Source organism: Garra rufa, chromosome 13, assembly GCF_049309525.1.
Source record: "Garra rufa chromosome 13, GarRuf1.0, whole genome shotgun sequence".
NCBI classification, from domain to species: domain Eukaryota; kingdom Metazoa; phylum Chordata; class Actinopteri; order Cypriniformes; family Cyprinidae; genus Garra; species Garra rufa.
In genome coordinates, this window is record NC_133373.1 from 37,952,916 (window position 1) to 37,973,651 (window position 20,736).

Here is a 20,736-nt window from a genome sequence, read left to right on the forward strand (position 1 = left end):
AAGGTCTATCTACCCGAGCCGCCTTTTCCCCATGCAGAGGTACAAAAAACAGCAAAATTATCAAAATACATACCTGTATTGACACACACAGGTTTCATGTTCACTCACTGTCATGCGCTTGGTTTTTCCAGCTGATCCAGACGAATAAACTGAAGCTATTATCCCAGCATTCATGGAGATTTCAGCAGTGAGTTCCGGCAGCCGTGTGTCGTTTTCACGGGTCACCCGTCCCTGCGCTTCGGGGATGTGGTGCACTTCATGGAGCTCTGGGGCAAATCCAGCCTTAATACCATCATCTTCACCGGTGAGATACAGCACATCACCAAACCTTAAACAAATGCATGCTTTTATTCAGAAAGGATGCATTAAACTGATGAAAAGTGACAGTAAAGACATGTAAAATGTAGGCTGTCATGATTCGTTCATTCTAAAATTTAGAAAAATCTGGATTTCATTTTGCCCACATTGACTAAGCAGCAAAAGTGGCTCATTTCATGGCCAGAATCCATGAAACGCATTATTAGATTATTATAAGTTTTCCCAAGGCTGCATTATATATTAAACCCATTTAAGGGGAGACACTGCAGGCAAAAACAACATTTTGGGCTTTTAGATTTTTCAAAAAAGTGTTTTTTTCAGACTAGTGGAAAGAAAACACCCAAAAGACACTGTTAAGTGCTTCTTTTATAGCACTTTATCTATTTGTGTCAATAGATTTTAATTACAATCCATATTTTTAAAGGCCGTTTTCTCCAAATGAGTTTTTTTTTCCTACACTGAGCCACAAATCTCCATTTCAGCAGCACTTACACACACCAAACTTGACATTTGTATTCCTGTCTATATCCTGAAGGTTTTTACAGAGGGATTTGTTCATTTATAATTTGCTTGATTTTATACGACATTTTATTCCCCCCAAAATGTTTTTTCTGAATTATGGAGTGACATGAGATACCCAAAATCCCCTCTGTAAAAACATTTGACTCTAATATGTCAAAAAAATGAAACAAGAATTTTGAAACTGACTTAATCTCAGTGTACTAGAAATGTATGCAAATTAGTGCATATTTCATTAAATAATGCCTTATTTGCATATTTTTAACATTTTTGAATTTTTTTATAATTTAATTTAAAAACATTTAAATTTTTCTATAATCAGTTTTAATGGTTAAATATTTTTTATGATTTATAAATCAAAAAGACTGTCTGATTAATTGAGTTTTACAGTTTTGTTTTTATCAAATTATTTTCTGGATTCTATTTTAATGCTTAAATTTAAAAATCAAAAACATCTACAATTAATTGATTTTATTCAAATAAAATGTTCTTAAGTAAAATTGTTGTAGATTAACTGATTAATCGATAAATTAGTCGATAGATTAATCGATATAAAAATAGTCGTTAGTGGCAGCCCTAGTACAATGTTACAAAAGATTTCATTTTCAAATAAAACATGGATTATTATCAGAAATGTTTCTTAAGGAGCAAATCAGCATATTAGAATGATTTCTGAAGAGTCATGTGACACTGGAGTAATGACGCTTAAAATTCAGCTTTGATCACAGAAATAAATAATACATATATTCACATAAAAAACAGTTATATGAAATGGTAAAAATATTTTACAATATGTGACCCTGGACCACAAAACCAGTCTTAAGTCGCTGGGGTATATTTGTAGCAATAGCCAAAAATACATTGTATGGGTCAAAATTATTGATTTTTCTTTTATGCCAAAAATCGTTAGGAAATTAAGTAAAGATCATGTTCCATGAGGATTTTTTGTAAAATTCTTACTATAAATATATCAGAATGTAATTTTTGATTAGTATTATGCATTGTTAAGAAAATAATTTGGAGAACTTTAAAGGTGATTTTCTCAGTATTTAGATTTTGTTGCACCCTCAGATTCCAGATTTTCAAACAGTTGTATCTCGGCCAAATATTGTCCTATCCTAACAAACCATACATCAATAGAACGCTTATTTATTGAGCTTTCATATGATGTATATATCTCAATTTTGTAAAATTGTACCCTTATGACAGGTTTTGTGGTCCAGGGTCACATATTACTATTTTTACTCTATTTTTAATCAAATAAGGGCACTCACGAAAGCCCTTCATGCTTGCATTTTACTCCAAAATCAAAAGAAAAAATATATTTTGCATAGACTATGTTTAGGATCATTAAGATTTTTTGCATGGATTGTCACAGTGTTTTCTACAAACAAATATTTTTTTATAATGATTTGATAATGATGCAAAATCCCCAGTAGAAAACCATTAGAATGTCTAGAGCCGTTGCCATGGAAACTGGGATGTACTGGAAAATTGACTTGAAATGCTTTCAGGCCCTGAATGTGATGTAGCTTAATCTCCAGTCTGAAACGCTTTGACCTCTGACTCTTAATGACGTGTGCCTCTCAGAGCCGGACTTCTCTTACCTGGACGCTTTGGCTCCGTACCAGCCGCTGGCGATGAAGTGCGTTTACTGTCCCATAGACACACGCCTCAACTTCCACCAGGTGTCCAAACTCCTGAAGGACATCCAGGTACAGTCTGGAAAGTCAAATGTCCTCGGTGTGCCCATTAAAACAGTTGATTGAATTGGCCTGACGTGTTCTCATCTGTTTTCCCGTCAGCCTCTTCATGTGGTGTGTCCTGAGCCGTACACGCAGCCTCCTCCGTCTCAGCCTCACCGCTCAGACCTGATGCTGGAGCTGCAGCCTCCGCCCATGGCCTACCGCCGCTGCTCCGTCCTGGGGCTTCCCTTCAGACGCCGCTATGAGCGCATCCACCTGCTGCCTGAGGTCAGAATAAATCTGAATATCTCTCAAAGATTTATTTTCAACCACATACAGATGAATAGGTTTTTACCATGTATTAATATTTAATATTCCTATATGTGAACCTGGACAACAAAACCACGTGTATATTTGTAATAATAGCCAAAAATACATTGTATGGTTCAAAATGATCGATTTTTCTTTTATGCCTAAAATCATTACGATATTAAGTAAAGATCATGTTCTGTGAAGATATTTTGTAAATTTATAAATATATCAAAACTGAATTTTTGATTAGTAATATGTATTGCTAAGAACTTCATTTAGACACATTTAAAGGTGATTTTCTCATTATTTCGATTTTTTTGCACCCTCAGATTGCAGATTTTCTGGAAATATTTCAGCCAAATATTGTCCTATCCTAACAAACCAAACATCAATTGAAAGCTTATTTATTCGGCTATATGTATAAATCTCAGTTTAAAAATATTGACCGTTTTGACTGGTTTTGTGGTCGAGGGTCACATATTGAATTAGCTTTTATTTTTAGATTTTCAGTTAAGTTTATTCCAAATACCTTTTTATTTATTTATTTACTTATTTCAGTTTTAGGTTATATATATTAGTTTTTTTTTTTTATGTCAGAAACAGTGTTATTTTAATAATTGTATTTAATATTTTTAGTTTTTCAATTTAATTTTAGTTTAATTTTTAGTAATGTCTTTTTGTCTTTATTATTATTTTTTTTAAATGTTTTTAAATAGTTTATTTAATTTTAGTTTTAGTCAGTAATTTTAGATTAACTTAGACTTATTTAGTTTGTTGCTGATGTAACATTTATAGTTTTCGGTTAGTTAAAATTTGTTTATTTTATATTATAATGTTATTTATATATTGTTATAATTAGCTTTAGTTTTTTTTGTGTGTATTTCTAGTTACATTTTAATTTAAGTTACATTTTAATAATGTTCCTGAGTCATTTTTTTTTTATAATTTAATATAAATTGCTACAAATATAATTAATATTTCTAAATACTTTTCATTTGAAATTTAGTCAGCTTGTTTAGTCAGTAATTTTTTTTTATTGTTTTTTACATATTTTAAATATTTTGAAATAGTTTATTGAATTATAGTTTTAGTCAGTGAGTCATTTTAGTTTAACTTGTACTTATTTTAGTTAGTTGCCAATGCAACATTTCTAATTTACCTTTAGAATTATTAATCAAATTTTTTTTAGTATTTGTATACAGCTATAATGTTTATTATTATTTTGAATTAGCTTTTATTTTTGCATTTTCAGTTCATTTTAATTTTTTTTGTTACATTTCTACAGTAGTTTATTTGTTTTTATTTTTATTGTATTCAGTTCAGTAATTTTAGTATTTAAAAAACTTATTTGACTTATTTTCAGTTATTTTAAGTTTGAACACAAATACATTTGTAATAGTTTTAGTTTTTGTTAATTAGTACAACACTGGTCAGAAAGCATAAAAAGTATTTCTCTATGATGCTGCTAGCTTGTCAGGCATCTGTTGAGTTTGCTCAGCATCTCAGTCTCTTTTCTCCTGGTAAACCTCCAGCTTGCCAAATCTCTGGTGCCGTCAGAGATTAAAGCGGGCGTCTCTGTCGCTACAGTGTCTGCGGTTCTGCAGTCTAAGGACAACAAGCACGTTCTGCAGGTCAGTGAGTGTGTGAACACAGCATGTGCTCGGTGCAACAACCTGATAAATGCCGACCCTGCCCTTGACTCCTGTCATGCATCAATTTGCCTACATTTTTCTGAACACTGTCTGAAGCATTTTTAGCCCACTTTAGAACCAGTTGCATCATGCTTGCCTTGTAAACTACAGTTTATTCTTCCAGCATGAACCCAAAGGCATTCAGATTTAAAAAATGCAAAACTCCCTAGCCAGTTTACCAAGATTTTTTTTCTTTTTTGTGGAAAATCACAACCATGAGCACAAAAAAATTGAATAGCAATATTCTCAGTGTTCTGGTTAATGATATCTATCACAATATGCAATTTTTGTCTAAAGTGATTAAAAAAAACTGAAAAAGTAAAGGTACTACTATTATAAATAATATACTATTAATCACGTAATAGTAAAAAACAAACCAAAAAAAATAAATAAAAATCTAATATTTTAACAATGTAAAATTATTAATCAGTTTAATTGGTTTTCTATATTCAAAAATAGTAATCTATGATATAATAATAATAATAATAATAATAATACATAACTCTTAAAAATTAAAATTTATTTAATTTTTTTACAATAACATTTATTTTAATACAATAATTAAAATGCTATTTTATGGCATAGTTTTATAATTTAAATAAAAAGTAGGTTTTTTTAATCCAAGCAAAAAGGAAAGTTTTTTTCACAACCATGATAGAAAATAAATAATAATAAAAATGAATAAATTAAAAAAAATAATAATTGAAAACAATTCAAATGCATTTTGTTACATATTATTATATTATTTTAAAATACATTATACCGTTTTAATTTACAAACAAAAATAAGTTTTTTTTTAAATAAGGGTTTTTTCACAACCATGATAGAAAATAATAATATATATATTTAAAATAGGAATTATTTAAAAGAATTTAAACACATTATTTTACATATTGTTAAATTATTTTAGAATACATTATACAGTTTTATATTCCAAACTAAATTTTAAAAAGCAAGGCTTTTTTTCACAAATATTATAGAAAATAAAATAATAATAATAATAATATATTTAAAATAGGAATTATTTAAAATAATTTAAATACATTATTTTACATATTATTATATTATTTTAAAATACATTATACAGTTTAATATTTCAAACTAAAAATGTTTTTTTTTTAAAAGCAAGACTTTTTTCACAACCATGATAGAAAATAAATAAAAATAAATGTTTTAAAAATAAGAATTATTTAAAATAAATAAAATACATTATTTTACATATTATTATTATTATTATATTATTTTAAAATACATTATACAGTTTTATATTCCAAAGAAAAATTAGTTTTTTTTAAAAAGCAAGGCTTTTTTCACAACCATGATAGAAAATAAAATAATAATAAATGTATTAAAAATAAGAAATATTTAAAATAAATAAAACACATTATTTTACATATTATTTTCAAATACATTATACAGTTTTATATTTCAAACAAAAATGAGGTTTTTTTTTTAAAAAAAAGCAAGACTTTTTTCACAACCATGATAGAAAATAAAAAAATAAAAAAGAAAGGTTTGTGTGAGCATTGTAAATAAAAAGAGCATAAAGTATAAAATAAAAATGGATTATGATAATAATATGAAAAATAATATTTTATTTGTTTAAAGTAACTTTTTGAAAGTAAATCAATTTTTAGTAGCTAACAAAACTCATTAAAATTCAAATTTATCAGCATAGTTTCTTAGTCCAAACAAAAAGCAAGACTTTTCACATCATTTTTACTTGTTCATTTCAAGGCTAGTTCAGCAGCTTTGCCACTAACAACAAAAAAAAAGTTTTTGTCTAGTTTGTACTAATCTGAACAATGCCTGAAACTTTGTGTTACGAGCAGTTTATGTTTATTTGCCTCTCTATGATGAATCGCTTGTTGTATTCCTCATTTGTAAGACATCTGCGTAACTAGATTTGCATACTTGTGTGAGTGTCTCAAGCCTAATAATACTCTATTAAGCTCATATTTGCGCGTTTGTGTGTGTTTTGTAGCCGGTGCCCAAACCCGCTCCGGTGCCGCCCAGTAAGAAGAGGAAGAGGGTGATAGAGGAAGCACCAGAGGTCCTGAACCCCAAACCCCTGCTGAGCGGGGCGGTTCCTCTGGAGCCTTTCCTGGCCATGCTGTACAAGGTACCACATACAGTACACTCCATATGTGCCCTAACCAGTCAACTCGTTCTGTACAGGACTTTACAGTGCGACCATTTCAGTCACATTTGCGACTGAAAACTAGGGCTGCACAATTATCTTATTAAATCATAATTGTCGATTATTCCCTTGAAATTGTAATTGCAATTATTAATTACAGTTATCACAATTTACATTGATTATTGTTTTAAATAGCTTTATATTATTGTTTGAAGCAACTGCATGCCATAATTTTATATTTTCTAATTAAATATATTTTTTTATCCATGTGCGAGCTATTGAGCTCTGTGAAACAGCCAATCAGAGCAGAGCTCATTAATATTCATGAAGCTTCCAAATAAGCCAATAACAGAGCATTTCGTTCTAGGGGCAAATCCTAGGGTTGTAAATGGACCTGTAAAACCATTTCTGAAGATTTTTTGCCCTTTCCTATGCCAAATACCTTCTATGTAGATATCAGAGAACAATTTTAAATATTCTCTCAATGCATTCTATGGCACCTTTAATACATTAATATTCACAATGAGCAATAGCTACATTCGCTAAATAAGTTATTCTTTGTTAAAAACTCTTAAATGATGTACTTTTCAGAAACTGAAAGCTGTTTTGTTCACAGTGTTTAAAGGTTGTATCAGCGATTTCTAGCCTAAAACATAAAGTGTCAAATTCAGCTGACCTTTCATCACGATCCGCTCGCTGCCTGCCCCATAAATTGTCTGTGAAAAAACCGCGTCTCTCTGGTCAGCCTAGGGTCCGAGATATGCCAAAAAAACAATCGGCACTACCAACCTTTCCACAGCAAAAACAAACATTGTTCCAACCAATCAGCGTCAGGGGTTTGGTGTTGTGGACTTTCGCTCCGCCTCCCTCACATCCCTGCACCAGTAGGAAAGTCCACAACACCAAACCCCTGACGCTGATTGGTTGGAACACGGTTTGTTTATCTGTGGAATAGTTGATAGCGCCGATTGTTTTTTTGGCATATCTCGGACCCTAGGCTGACCAGAGAGACGCGTTTTTTTCACAGACAATTTATGGGGCAGGCAGCGAGCGGATCGTGAATAAAGGTCAGCTGAATTTGACACTTTATGTTTTAGGCTAGAAATCGCTGATACAACCTTTAATGCTAGAAACTTGCTAATGCTAGAAAAATGTTAGAATCATGCTAACTACATTCTAATCATGTTAGCAAAATGTTTAGCTAATAATCTAATCTCTCTATATAAAGTTCAAAACTTTAAGCTTTTACAGCTGCTAGGCTTTCTCAAGCCAACCTAAAGTTTGTATTGACAGACTTTTTTTTTTTTTTTTTAATATAGTTCTGTTTTAATTACATTTTTTTTTTTAAAGCTTATAAAATATATCTTTTGTTATAAAAATGCCATTACAAAGGTAAAAACAAAACTTCCCTTGTAAATCACTTTAAGGAGTCAAATATCACCTCGTAATGGGAAGGCTACTTTTTGATCAGATTTTTAGATTATTGATTAGAAGGTGCTCCTGTTATTTTGACTGTGCTCCTCAGTTTTTTAGGAGCAAGCCAAGTGCTCATGTGTGAAGAGAGTTGAATAGAGTTCAGAGTGCCTGTAGGTTCAAGTCAAGTCGGGACAAGCGTTTGATGAGTGACTTGAAGAGTGTCTATAGTGGCTTTCACCTGTGAAATCCAGTCTGTGTGACGTCCCGGGGCGGTAGAAAGAAAAGCGCACACCTGACGGTGGTAATTCAAGCCGTACGACCCACCGCCTAAAGAGACGTGGCTAGAATGTCCCGCCGCCAGCGCTAACCTCATTGTTGGCCAACTAAATGAAAAGCGGGATGGAGTAAGAGAAATCCAGCGCTCCATTAGCATGCAGGGAAACGGCAAACTCCTCATTCGCTTTGGATCCCAAACGGCAGATTCTGGCAGCGCTTCTGCAGGCGCCCGGAACATCGATTAGACGCTAATTAAACTGGAAGCGAAATGAATTTCTCTAATGATTGTAAAGGAAGGTGATCCTGCTGAAGGTGACTTTGTGAGCTGCTAATGAAGTCGAGCCTGGGTTTGTCGGAGAAGTGCTGCTTTAGTGCTGAAGATACTGCATGACTATTTTTTTGATGTACAGTGGCCTGAAAAATGATTTCTGAGAACTTAAGTCACACTTATAAATGTTGGGATGTCGTTGCATTTGATTAAGCATCATCTACAGAACTATTTTCTCAAATTGAACTTCATTTATGTGTTAAGCATAACAATGCAAGGTGATTTTAGTGCATTTATGAAGATAGTTCTCAACATTTTTTGGTCAACTATAATTGAATTCATCAAAATTAATGATCATTTTATTAAGTGAGCTCATTATTTCAGCATTTTAGGTAAAAAAAAACTTTTAACTTAGTATTTTAACATTACTTACATATTTTAAATTACATTTAATTTTTATATTTTTAGTTTTTATTTTAATTTTAGTACAGGTTTATTAGTTTTGTTTAGTGATTTGCTTCTGTCAATTCATGAGCTTTTTTGTCATTTCACTTATTTTTTTATTTTAGTTTTAGGGCCAATATTTTAATCTAATATTTTAATTTTTATTCTATTTTTGGAATTAGTTACATACTCTTGTAATATTTATTACATTTTCTAAATTAGCTCCATTTAAAATTCTCCATTTTCATATTAATTTATTTTTGGTTTTAATAATTGTATTTGTTTTTATAATTTTTATTCAATAATAATTCAGTAATAATAGTCTATTGAAGTATTTACATTTTGCTTTATTTTTAAAACAGTAGATAAAGTATATATATATATATATATATATATATATATATATATATATTTATTTATTTATTTTATTATGTTAGTATTACTATTTTGGTATTAGTTACATGCTGTTGTAATACTTATTCAAATGTTAAATTTATAATTTAAATTAATATTGTTTTCAGATATTTACATTTTTGTTTTAGTTTTATTTGTTTAAATTCTGCATTTTATTATTTATTTTGATATTTTGATGCCTTATATATTAGATTGGTACATAATATATATATTTTATATACCGGAAATATAAATTGTATAATGTATGTTTTTTGGAAATTATTATTTTGGTATTAGTTACTATTGTAATATTTATTCCAATTTTAAATTAGCTTTTGTTTTATATTCTCTGTTTTCATATTAATTTTATTTTGGGTTTTAGTAATTGTATTTATTTGTATCATTTTAATTGAATAATAATGCTACTTTTTCAAATATTTACATTTTGCGTTATTTTTAAAAACTATATTTTGTACTATCATTTTAATTCAATAATAATTCAATAATAATAATAGTTAATATTTACATACCATTGTAATATTTATTCAAAATTTAAATTGGGTTTTATTTTAATATTCTCATATTGTTTTATATTCTCTATTTTCATATTAATTTTATTTTAGGTTTTAGGTTTTTAATTTTATTTATTTTCATCCTTTTTATTTAATAATAATAATAATTCAATAATAACAGTTTATCTTTTTTCTTCAAATATTTACATTTAGCTTTGTTTTTTTTTAAACAATGTATATTAATTGTATATAATTATTTTTTTAATGATTATTTTACTATTACTATGTTGGTATTAGTTACAATTGTAATATTCGTTCAAATTTTAAATTAGGTTTTATTTTTATATTCTCCGTTTTCAAATATTTACATTTGCTTTATTTTTATTTTAGTTTTAATAGTTTGTAGTTTGGTTTAGTCATTTTAATATTCAGCTTAAACTTATTTCAGCTAGTTGCCAAAACAACACCAAACACCCTAGCAACCACCTAGCAACAGGCGAAATGGCAAAACATTGGCCTAGCAACTATGTAGCAACATAACAAAACTTCGGAACACTTAAGCAATATCCTGGCAACCATTCTCAACACCCTAGCAACCACATTACTAGCTAATAACCTCCTTAGCAATCACATTATAACAAAACACAAAACAAATAGTGATTTTACAGTAATAAGCTGATGTATTGTGGAGTGGTTATGAACTCATTCTCTCACACACATCTGAGTGCTGCTGCTGAGCGTCCCGCTGAGAGCCTGTAGGTTTGACCGCAGCTGTTATCCCGCCGTAAAACGTCCCAGATCTCCAGCATTAACTGATAACCTGAGAGCAGCGCTCAGATGAGACTCCTGCTCTTCAACAAATAAACGGGAATGAGCCAATTAAAACTAATCAATCCCACGATGAACTATGAGACGCATATTGAGTGTTGTGCTGGAGTAATTAACATCGCTTATAGCTCTCTGTAGTAATTAAACAGCCTGAGACCGAGTCAATTCAAAATGAGCAAAAAAAATTGATAATGAGAAAATTTTCATCATGAGAATTGCCAGTACAGTATTATTTTAGTAATATTTATATATTATAGTATTTTGAATTAGCTTTTATTTTTATATCTTTGGTTTTCATTTAGATTTTAGTATCTTTTATGATTTTGTCATTTTAAGTAGTTTTCATGCGTTGTTTTATTATTATTTAATTATTATATTTATGTTTTGGTCATTTAAATGTGCTTTTGACTTTTTTTTTTTTTTTTTTTTTTTACATTTTTTGATTTCTGTTTCTGTTTTAATAATTGTATCAGCTCAACTTAAAATTATTGTATTATAATATTTATGTTTTATTAATGTTATAATAATAGAAATAATAGTAATAATTATGTGGTTTTGGCATTTTTATTGGAGTATATACATATTCTGAAATATATTTTTATTTATTTATATTTTATTTAGTGTTATTATAGTTAACTAAAAGAAAAAACAAAACCATTTTGCCTGAAATAAACTAACTAAAATATAAAAAGGTAAACATTTATTTTAATTTACCTTGATGTACTTAAATATCTAAAACTAAAACTGAAATAAAAATGGATAAACTATATAGACAAGTAACAAACATGTAAAAATGAATACATGCATAAAAAATGACAAACAAAATAACAAAAAAATAAAAGTAAAACGAATTAAAAATATGAATAAAACTATAATGGTATCCCAATTATGTTGTATTATTTTATGTATATAGATATTGTTTTATTTATAGTTTATTCAAAATAGAAATATTTTCTAACAATATAAGTCTTTACTATCACTTTTTATTAATTTAACACATCCTTAACATAAAATTATAAAAAAAAGAAAGAATGAACATTTTCTGACCACAAACTTTTAAATGGTAGTTTATATTGTTGCAAAATATTTCTATTTTAAATAAATGCTGTTCTTTTTAACATTTTATTTATTATAGAATTTCTGAAGGATCATGTAGACTGAAGACTAAAGTGCTGCTTTGCATCACAGGAACAAATTACATTTTAAAATAAATTTACATAGAAAACTGTTATTTTACACTGAAATAATATTTCACAATATTACTGTTTTTTTTCTGGATTTTTGATTAAATAAATGCAGCCTTGATGAGCAGAAGAAACTCTTTAAAAAAAAAAAACATTAATAATCTTACTGATCCCAAACTTTTGTGTGTATATATCTAAATTATTTTGAATAGTAAATGAAAATAGTATGTGAAATAACCCATTATGCAACACTAAAAGTTTCAAAAGGCTAATATTGACAGCATGATTGTGTTCAACCTGTCTGGTGGCAGAATGGCATCAGGGAGGTGAAGGTGGAGGAGACGGCAGACGGGCACATTCTTCACCTGCAGGCGGAAGACGTGCTCATCCAGCTGGAGGAAGACGGGACACACATCATCTGTGACAACAACGAGCCGCTGCGGACGGCACTCAGAGACCTGGTGCTCCACTTCCTCCAGAAACTATGACCTCTGACCCCAGCGCCTCGCCTGCGGCCGATAATAGCTGGACGCGAATGAAAAGTGGCTGTAATAACATTGCCTCTGCACATCCCCAGCCAGAAACTACTGTGTGTGGCTGATGAACTCATCCCTTACATCTGTAGACAGATTTCCATAAGGTATTATTGTTTAGTAGACATCAGGATGGAGACTTTTATTTGTTTTATATCATTGTAAAATAAGCTTTTGGAATAAAACTTTTTTTTCTGTGTTTTCTAAAGCCTGTTTTCTCTCATTTGAAATTCAGATGATGTTGTTTATTCCACATGGCCAAGTTATGAGATGTGCCAGTTGATGGCATTTGGTGTAACTGACATCAGATCTAACGTTGCCTTGCCTTGCCTTTTATGTTTCACAAAACAAAGTAATTCATGATGGTGATTAGGGATGCACCGAATGTTCGGCAACCGAAATTATTCAGCTGAAAATAGCGAAAAAAAAGCTCTTTTGGTGTTCAAATAAGTGAAAAGGCAGAATAAATGATACCGAACAATGACGTGATGCAATCAAATAGAGGCGTGCACTAATGCAGCAAACATGCCAACAGTGTGCAAGCATTCAAAACTGTATGAGAAAGACGCAAAAATCTTTACAAGCACCGACAGCACGAACCACATCGCATGTCCTCCATGAGAAGAGAAAGAGCTGGTTGTTGCTGGTTACTGTATGATGACTGAAATCACCAAATGGCCTTAAACAAAGACTATAGAATACCCAAGACGTGTCACTCGTACAGTTTTGAATGGGGAAAAATGCAACGCTCATTATGGCCGCGAAGCCCCGCCTTCTTAGTGAAAGAGCCAATCGTTGATTAGTAAAGTCAGTGCGTCACTGCAGCTGCCGTCAGAAGTCCCGGTTGCTATAGAAACAGTCGGCGCTCTGAGACGTGCGCTCAGTACTGCGCATGCGCACTGGCTCATTTAGCCGGAAAAATAAGCGTTTTTTTTAACTCTATTGGAGCACAAGGAATCATATTTATGAGGCAGTTCTTGTTGGATTTCTTTGGAGATTTAAAATAAGAAATTTAGTCTTAAGCTTGGTTAACAGTTTTGGAGAATTTGATGTTTCCCCATTCAAAGAGATAGGAGCTGCACTTGCCTGGCCAGAGGCGTTTCAAAGATGGCCGCCGAGTGACATGCCTTAAAGGGACTTTGCCTTAAATCATTAGTAAATAAACTACAGAATGTTATGTTGTCTAAGACACGCACAAATTTATTCTGTCAGCTCTGCACAAGCTCCTTAGCCAGGGTTCAAAGTCCAAAGCGCCAGGGAAATCTGTGCTGAAACAGTGTGATGAGAATCATTCAGAAATCTGCTGCTGTCAGCAAAAAGTAGTACTGAGGTCTTCTTGTGGGTTTCCGCCAAAATAAAAGTCAACGTTCATAAATGTTAGTATTGTAATTTTACTGTTGTTCTGTAAATAAAAAAGTAACAAAAACAGTGCTAACAATCATTCCAACAGCTAGAGCTGGGCGGTATGACCAAAAATTTATATCACGGTATTTTTCAAAATTATACGGTATCACGGTATATGACGGTATTATTTTTTTTCATGCATGACTAGGTGTTTACCACATTTCCTAATAAATTAGAGAATAATTACTGCAGTATATTGGCTTACATTGACCGGACTAGTATTAACCCAGGTTTGATTGGTCTCACAAAATGCTGCTGTTCACAAAGAAGTGACAGTGGCACTCATAATTGTAATGAGGTGAAGAAATCAGAATTCATGATTTGCAGTCAAAATACACAACACTTTATTGTGCATTCTTCACAAGTTCACATTTACAAGTCTACGCGTTTCTCTTCCAGCAGGAGGCGCTGTCAGAATGGTAGTATACAAAGTAGCGCAACAAATGATTTTGAAACGTGCAGCGCTCATATTTATTCAATGGATAGCCTTTTGAAGTTTCATCGCAATTCTTGTCTTTCAGTCCCCACATTTTAGACCACCTGAAATCATAATTATGACTTTCATAACCCCCTAATAACACTGCAGTCATCAATGAAAATTATGAGCTTTATTTAAGACTTTCAAAAACAAACCTTACACAAAATACGTTTCTTTTTTATTTATTTTTCCCACCATGTTCGGGGCACAAGAAAAATATTAAGGGACTAAATTAATATCAGCATATGAAGTATAATCGTCTCTCATTGTCTGAAAGAATGCACATCAGATGCTGAAAGTCAGTTTTTACTTTCACTTTAACATATTGATCAGTTTCCACGTTGCTTGTGTGATATCCATTGGCTTTAAAGCATAAATATTAATAAAAATACAGTTTATAGAAAAGACATATCTTTAAAATATTGCGACGTAACACCAACGTAAAGCCATTGTTTTTCTCTCACTGAAAGCTACATCTGTCTGTGCACAATGCGCCGATTTCTGCTCTCATCTCTGCAGACACACCTCCTCTTGAAATTTCGGCATTACAAGTTTTGCAAATCGCTAACCCTGGGTCTTTCTCAGATATACTGAAATACGTGCGCACCTCAGATGTGTTGCTTCAGACAAGCACGTGCAAGCTGCGGTTTCTGTTTGCGTCAACATACGTGTTCCCAGCGCTTTGTACGCACACACTCACCGGTATTGGGGTATATGAAAAATGAATATCATTAAAAAAAAAAAAAAAACCCGGTATTCGGTATGAAAAGGTATACCGCCCAGCCCTACCAACAGCTCTATTAATACATGTATTTCAACACACTTCTTTGCTCAGCAAGGCTGCATTTATTTGTACATTAAAAACACATGCCTGATTCAAGAACGGGGTCTTAAAAATGGCCAAAGAATATTATTTTACTGACTTATTCATTTTAAGTTAAATTGTGCTTTGTTGCTCAGCTATAATGTTCACTAGAATGTTACAAATGTTCAGTGTTACGCAGTGTTGTTTTCGTCAACGATGACGAAATCATTTCGTTGACGCCACTTTTTTTCATGACGATAACGAGACGATGACAAGATAAAAAATGGCTCGTTGATGACTAAAACATGACGAGACGTGTGTGAGTTTTCGTTGACGAGACGAGAATAGACGAAAATGTTAGTGGGTGGTCCGTCAGACGTTTAAAATGCACAACATTTCTGCTTATTGTGCATGCCAATCAAAACCTAAAACGTATCTGCCGCTATGGCAAGCCGTTTTAGCATTAAATACTCTTTGCTATACTAGTATGGCAAGCCGTTTTAGCATTCCATCCTTGTTTGTCTTTTATGTTCTAAAACATTCCTTCATTATTGTAATTATTGGTGAAAATAGTCGATCCGGAAGCTCACATTGTGTTGAACTATAGATCTGCTATTTTCAGAACTTACAAGTGACACTACCCAACAGCAAAATACTTACTGACCTACATTAATTTGTTAAAAGACTACTTTTTTCCCTTTTTTTGACTAAAACTAGACTAAAACCTTTTTCGTCGACTAAAATTGGACTAAAACTAAGAAGCATTTTTGTCCAAAAGACTAAGACTAAGACTAAATCTAAGATGGTTGTCAAAAACAACACTGGTGTTAAGTAGATATTTTTAAATTGTTGTTTTGTAATTAATGTATTTTTTTTGAAAAGCAAGACAAAACTGTAAATAGCACATTTTGGCTATTTAATTTATGCAACGGTGAAAAAAATTGGCAAAACACATGGGGGAAATTTGTCACTTGTTTTGTAATCAGCCTTCGGCCCAGTGTTTAATTTTGTTCGGCTTCGGCCAAGAATTTTCATTTTGGTGCATCCCTATTGGTGATGATAATGAAAGGATGAATGTTTTACATTCACTGGAGCACAAAACCAGTCTTAAGTAGCACGGCTATATTTCGTAGCAATAGCCAACACTACATTGCATGGGTCAAAATTATTGTTAATCATTCAGTCAAAAATCATTAGGATAATAATAAGTAAAGATCATGTTCCATGAAGATATTTAGTAAATTTCCTACCATAAATATATCAAAACTTAATTTTTGATTAGCAATATGCATTGCTGTTAACTTAAGTTGGACAATTATAAGTCGATTTTCTCAGTATTTAGATTTTTTGGCACCCTCAGATTCCAGAGTTTCAAATAGTTGCATATCGGGCAAATATAAAATGAGAAAAAGGACCCTTATGACTGGTTTTGTGGTCCAGGGTCACATATCAAACCAAACAGAGCGAAGCCAACAAATCTTTGAATTAACACAAGTATATAAGCAGCTTCTTACCTCTCTGTAGCACCTTTACACTTACATATCATCTCTTCTGAAGATTGCTTGCATCTCTTCTTGATTCTAGCTTGAGGATTATGAGTTAAACCACATTTATTCGAAAGAAAATCTCAAGGGTTGACATGCTGAAACAACAGATGACGTGTTGAAAACGAAGGTTTGTTTGTGGTTAGTAGATGACGCTGATAATTAATGTGATGAGCTCCACCTGTGCTCCCTCTGCTAATTGAAATAAAGCTGAAATAGTAATATAATATTAGATTAAAACAAATAATAATAATGAGAAATGAGAAACTAAACTAAATAGACAATAACTAAAAAAAATGATAAATCACTTTTATTAATTAAAAATAAAACTGAATTAAAATAATATATAATCATTAGATGAAACACTTAAATGAAAATGAAAAATGCTGCCTTGGCAACTAACTGAAATAAAAGGCGAGACACTGCAGGTGAATAGGATAAAAAAATTAACAAATATTTATCACTTTACTTACTCAGTAGATTGATTACACTGATAATTGCAAACATTTTTTGTTTTCTAAAAATGTTAGGTTTAAATATGCAAATGAGGCATTATTTAATGAAATATGTGCTAATTTGCATACATTTCTAGAACAAAAATCTAAACACTGGATGAAGTCAGTTTCAAAATTTTTGTTTAAGTTTTTTGTACATATTAGAGTTTTTCTGAGTGGGTCTCTCATTTGGTCACTTTTATTTAAAGAACAGAGAGAAAACAAAAAAAAAACATTTCGGGGGAATAAAATGTATAAAATGATATGATATGAACAAATCCCTCTGTAAAAACCTTCAGGATATAGTCAGAAATAAGTGTAAAGTGTGGTGTGTGTAAGTGCTACTGAAGTGGAGATTTATGGCTCAGTGTAGGAGAAAAAACACATTTTGAGAAAACGACCCTAAAAAATATGTATTGTAATTGAAATCTATTGACACAAATAGATAAAAGTGCTATAAAAGAAGCACTTAACAGTGTTTTTTGGATGTTTTCTTTCCACTAGTCTGAAAAAACACTTTATGAAACACCAAAAAGCTTAAAATCTCAAACTTGACAGGTGCATGAAAAAACTGTTTTTGCCTGCAGTGTCTCTCCTTAAAGTACTAAAATGTATTCAACCAAAACCGAAATAAAAATAAATTAATGCAAAATGGAATGGAATGGAATTGACTAATAAAAAGGATAATACATGATAAAAAAAATGCACATAAAATCATTTAAATCAAATGTAAAATGAAAACTGAAAATATCAAAATAAAAGTGAATTCATAATATTAATAAATACTACAACAGTATATAAATATTTCTAAAATATCACTGCTGAGTGAACTTGAGAACCGACTTTGTGAATCCAATAAAAATCAACAAAACACATGATTTAAAGACTGAAAGACTTAAAACATGATGAAGGAAAGAGAGAAGAAAGTGAAGAGAAAAGTCCTGCAAGTCCTAACGACATTTATAAATGTGACCCTGGAGCACAAAACCAGTCTCGAGTATCACGGGGATATTTGTAGCAATAGCCAAAAATACATTGCATGGGTCAAAATGATCGATTTTTCTTTTATGCCAAAAATCATGAGGCTATTAAGTAAAAATGATGTTCCATGAACATATTTTGTAAATTTTGTAAAATATCAAAACGTCATTTCTGATTAGTAACATGTATAGCTAAGAACTTCATTTGGACAACTTTCAATATTTAACTCGATATTTAGATTTTTTTTTTCAAATAGTTGCATCTCAGCCAAACATTGACCTATCCTAACAAACCATACATCAATGGAAAGCTTATTTGTATTCAGATGATGTTTTCGAAAAACTGACCCTTATGACTGGTTTTGTGGTCCAAGGTCACAAATGTCTTCAGTGTCCGAATACACTTTGGGGCCACAGTCAAAAGTTCAGGATGATGAATATGAACCTCAGCCTAGTTTTTGTACATTCATAATGTAATCCAGCCCAGCACTCTGTGGTTTGAAAGGAGTTTGGACTGAAGCCTTGAAACACACTGCAGCAGAGTTTGATATCTGTGCTGTAAGGCGATCTCTCTCTCTCTCTCTCTCTCTGTCTCTCTGCACTGCTATCATGTGTGTCTCTCATGGGTGCTGTAAACACACACTACATCCAGCTGTATGTGTTACTATTAGGAGTGCTGGGAAACCCGTGTCTGGATACCAATCCTGTAGTTATTATTCCGGTTAAAGTCATTAGTACTATTAGAACTATTCTCTATTGAGTGCTGCTGTGGGAGGAATTATGAGTGATTTTATGATAAGGCAAGTGTCATTATTACTAGAGCTCATATTAGGGTTATTGATTTTCACAAACCCCGAACCTAAAGAGGATTTCATCTGGCAGTCGTCGTGAAACAAACATGGCTATTCAGAAACATGGCATGTGCTTTTGGAGATGTAAATAAAATAAAATACCTCCACAAATGAATCTGGTAAACCTTCAAGACTCTGGTATATGGGCCATTCCACAGAACTGGTCCAAAGTCAGTGATGGAAAGTTTGTCTTTTTCCAAAAAAAAAAAAAAAAAAAAATGGTATGCAAATTGTATAATATCCAATGTACACATTTCTAGTAATTGTGCAGTTAATTCTCATATTGTAAATTCAGAAAAATTCGGAATATTTGTCCTCTCCCAAAATTTGTCACTACCGAGAAACAGTAATAGTGTGAAAAAATAGAAAGTGTGAAAAAGTTTTATAAATTGGAGAAATGCTATGGTTTTCAGAGCGACAAAGATGATTTGAAGACATTAACATGTTTCTGACATGATTAGCCTGTTACTAACATGTTGTTAGCATGATTAGAATGCCGCTAACATGATGTTAACATTAGTAGCCTGTTGTTAACATAGCAAGTTACTAGCATGATTAACATGTTTCTAACCTGATTAGCATGTTGTAAGCATATTTTTAACATGATTAGCAAGTTATTAGCATGTTGCTAGCATGATTAGTGAGGCACTACCATGTTTCTAATATGATTAACATTTTGTTAACATGTTTCTAACATGATTAGCATGTTACTAGTGTGTAGCTAGCATAATTAGAATGTTGCTAGCATGGTGTTAGCATTACTAGCATGATTAACAAGTTAACCTTAGCAAGTTTACCAATCTAACCTGATTAACATGTTGTTAGCATGTTTCTAGCATGATTAGCATGTTGTAAGCATATTTTAACATGATTAGCAAGTTATTAGCATGTCGCTAGCATGATTAGAATGCTGCTAACATGATGTTACCATTAGTAGCCTGTTGTTAATATGATTAGCAAGTTGCTACTAGCATGATTACTCCAAACAAATTTCCATGATTAGCATGTTGTTAGCATGTTTCTAGCGTGATTAACATGTTAGCATGTTACTAGCATGATTAGCATGGTGTTAGCATGTTTCTAACATAATTAGCCTGTTACTAGCATGATTAGAATGCCGCTAGTTTGATGTTAGCATTAGTAGCCTGTTGTTAGCATGATTAGCAAAGGCACTAGCATGTTGGCTCATTTGAACATTCCGTCAATGTAAGTCTATGGGATTTTTCCCAGTTTAATCGTCATTTTTAGGAAAACTGTAAGTCTGATCAGTTAGAAAAGATATAGCAACTTAAGTCAAACCAGTCTGAAGAGTGAGTATTAGTTTTTTTTTTATACATCTTTGCAAATGGCATTTCTTAATAATGTAAACATTACGGCTCGTCATCCCACGGCAGAGGGGGCGGGGCGAGCAGAGCTCATTAGCATTTAAAGGTAAAGAATCATATCAACTTGTGGAAAATGGGCATCCGATAACCCCTTTAAAGTTACGCAAAGATTTTTCAGACTTTTGAACACATTTACCTCAAAATGATGGGGCTTATCTACTCACCCCTTGTAACTATGAGAGAGAGAGACACAGGAATATTTCCTGATCAAAAATGCAGGGGTGTAGTTAAAATGAGTCTCAGCCAATGGACTAAAACATACACTGGTTTAGTAGT

The 20,736-nt window shown here is 31.8% G+C and overlaps 1 protein-coding gene across 1 annotated transcript; it reads left to right on the forward strand.

The window, feature by feature from the left end:
* LOC141348889 (integrator complex subunit 9-like) lies at window positions 1-12,726 on the forward strand. The gene is made up of 7 exons (XM_073853200.1): window positions 1-39; window positions 132-304; window positions 2,428-2,552; window positions 2,643-2,810; window positions 4,367-4,465; window positions 6,510-6,647; window positions 12,298-12,726. Exons 2-7 carry the CDS (start codon window positions 259-261, stop codon window positions 12,472-12,474), a joined length of 753 nt encoding a protein of 250 aa, XP_073709301.1. The 5' UTR covers window positions 1-39; window positions 132-258; the 3' UTR covers window positions 12,475-12,726.
* The last annotated feature ends 8,010 nt before the right edge of the window (window positions 12,727-20,736 follow it).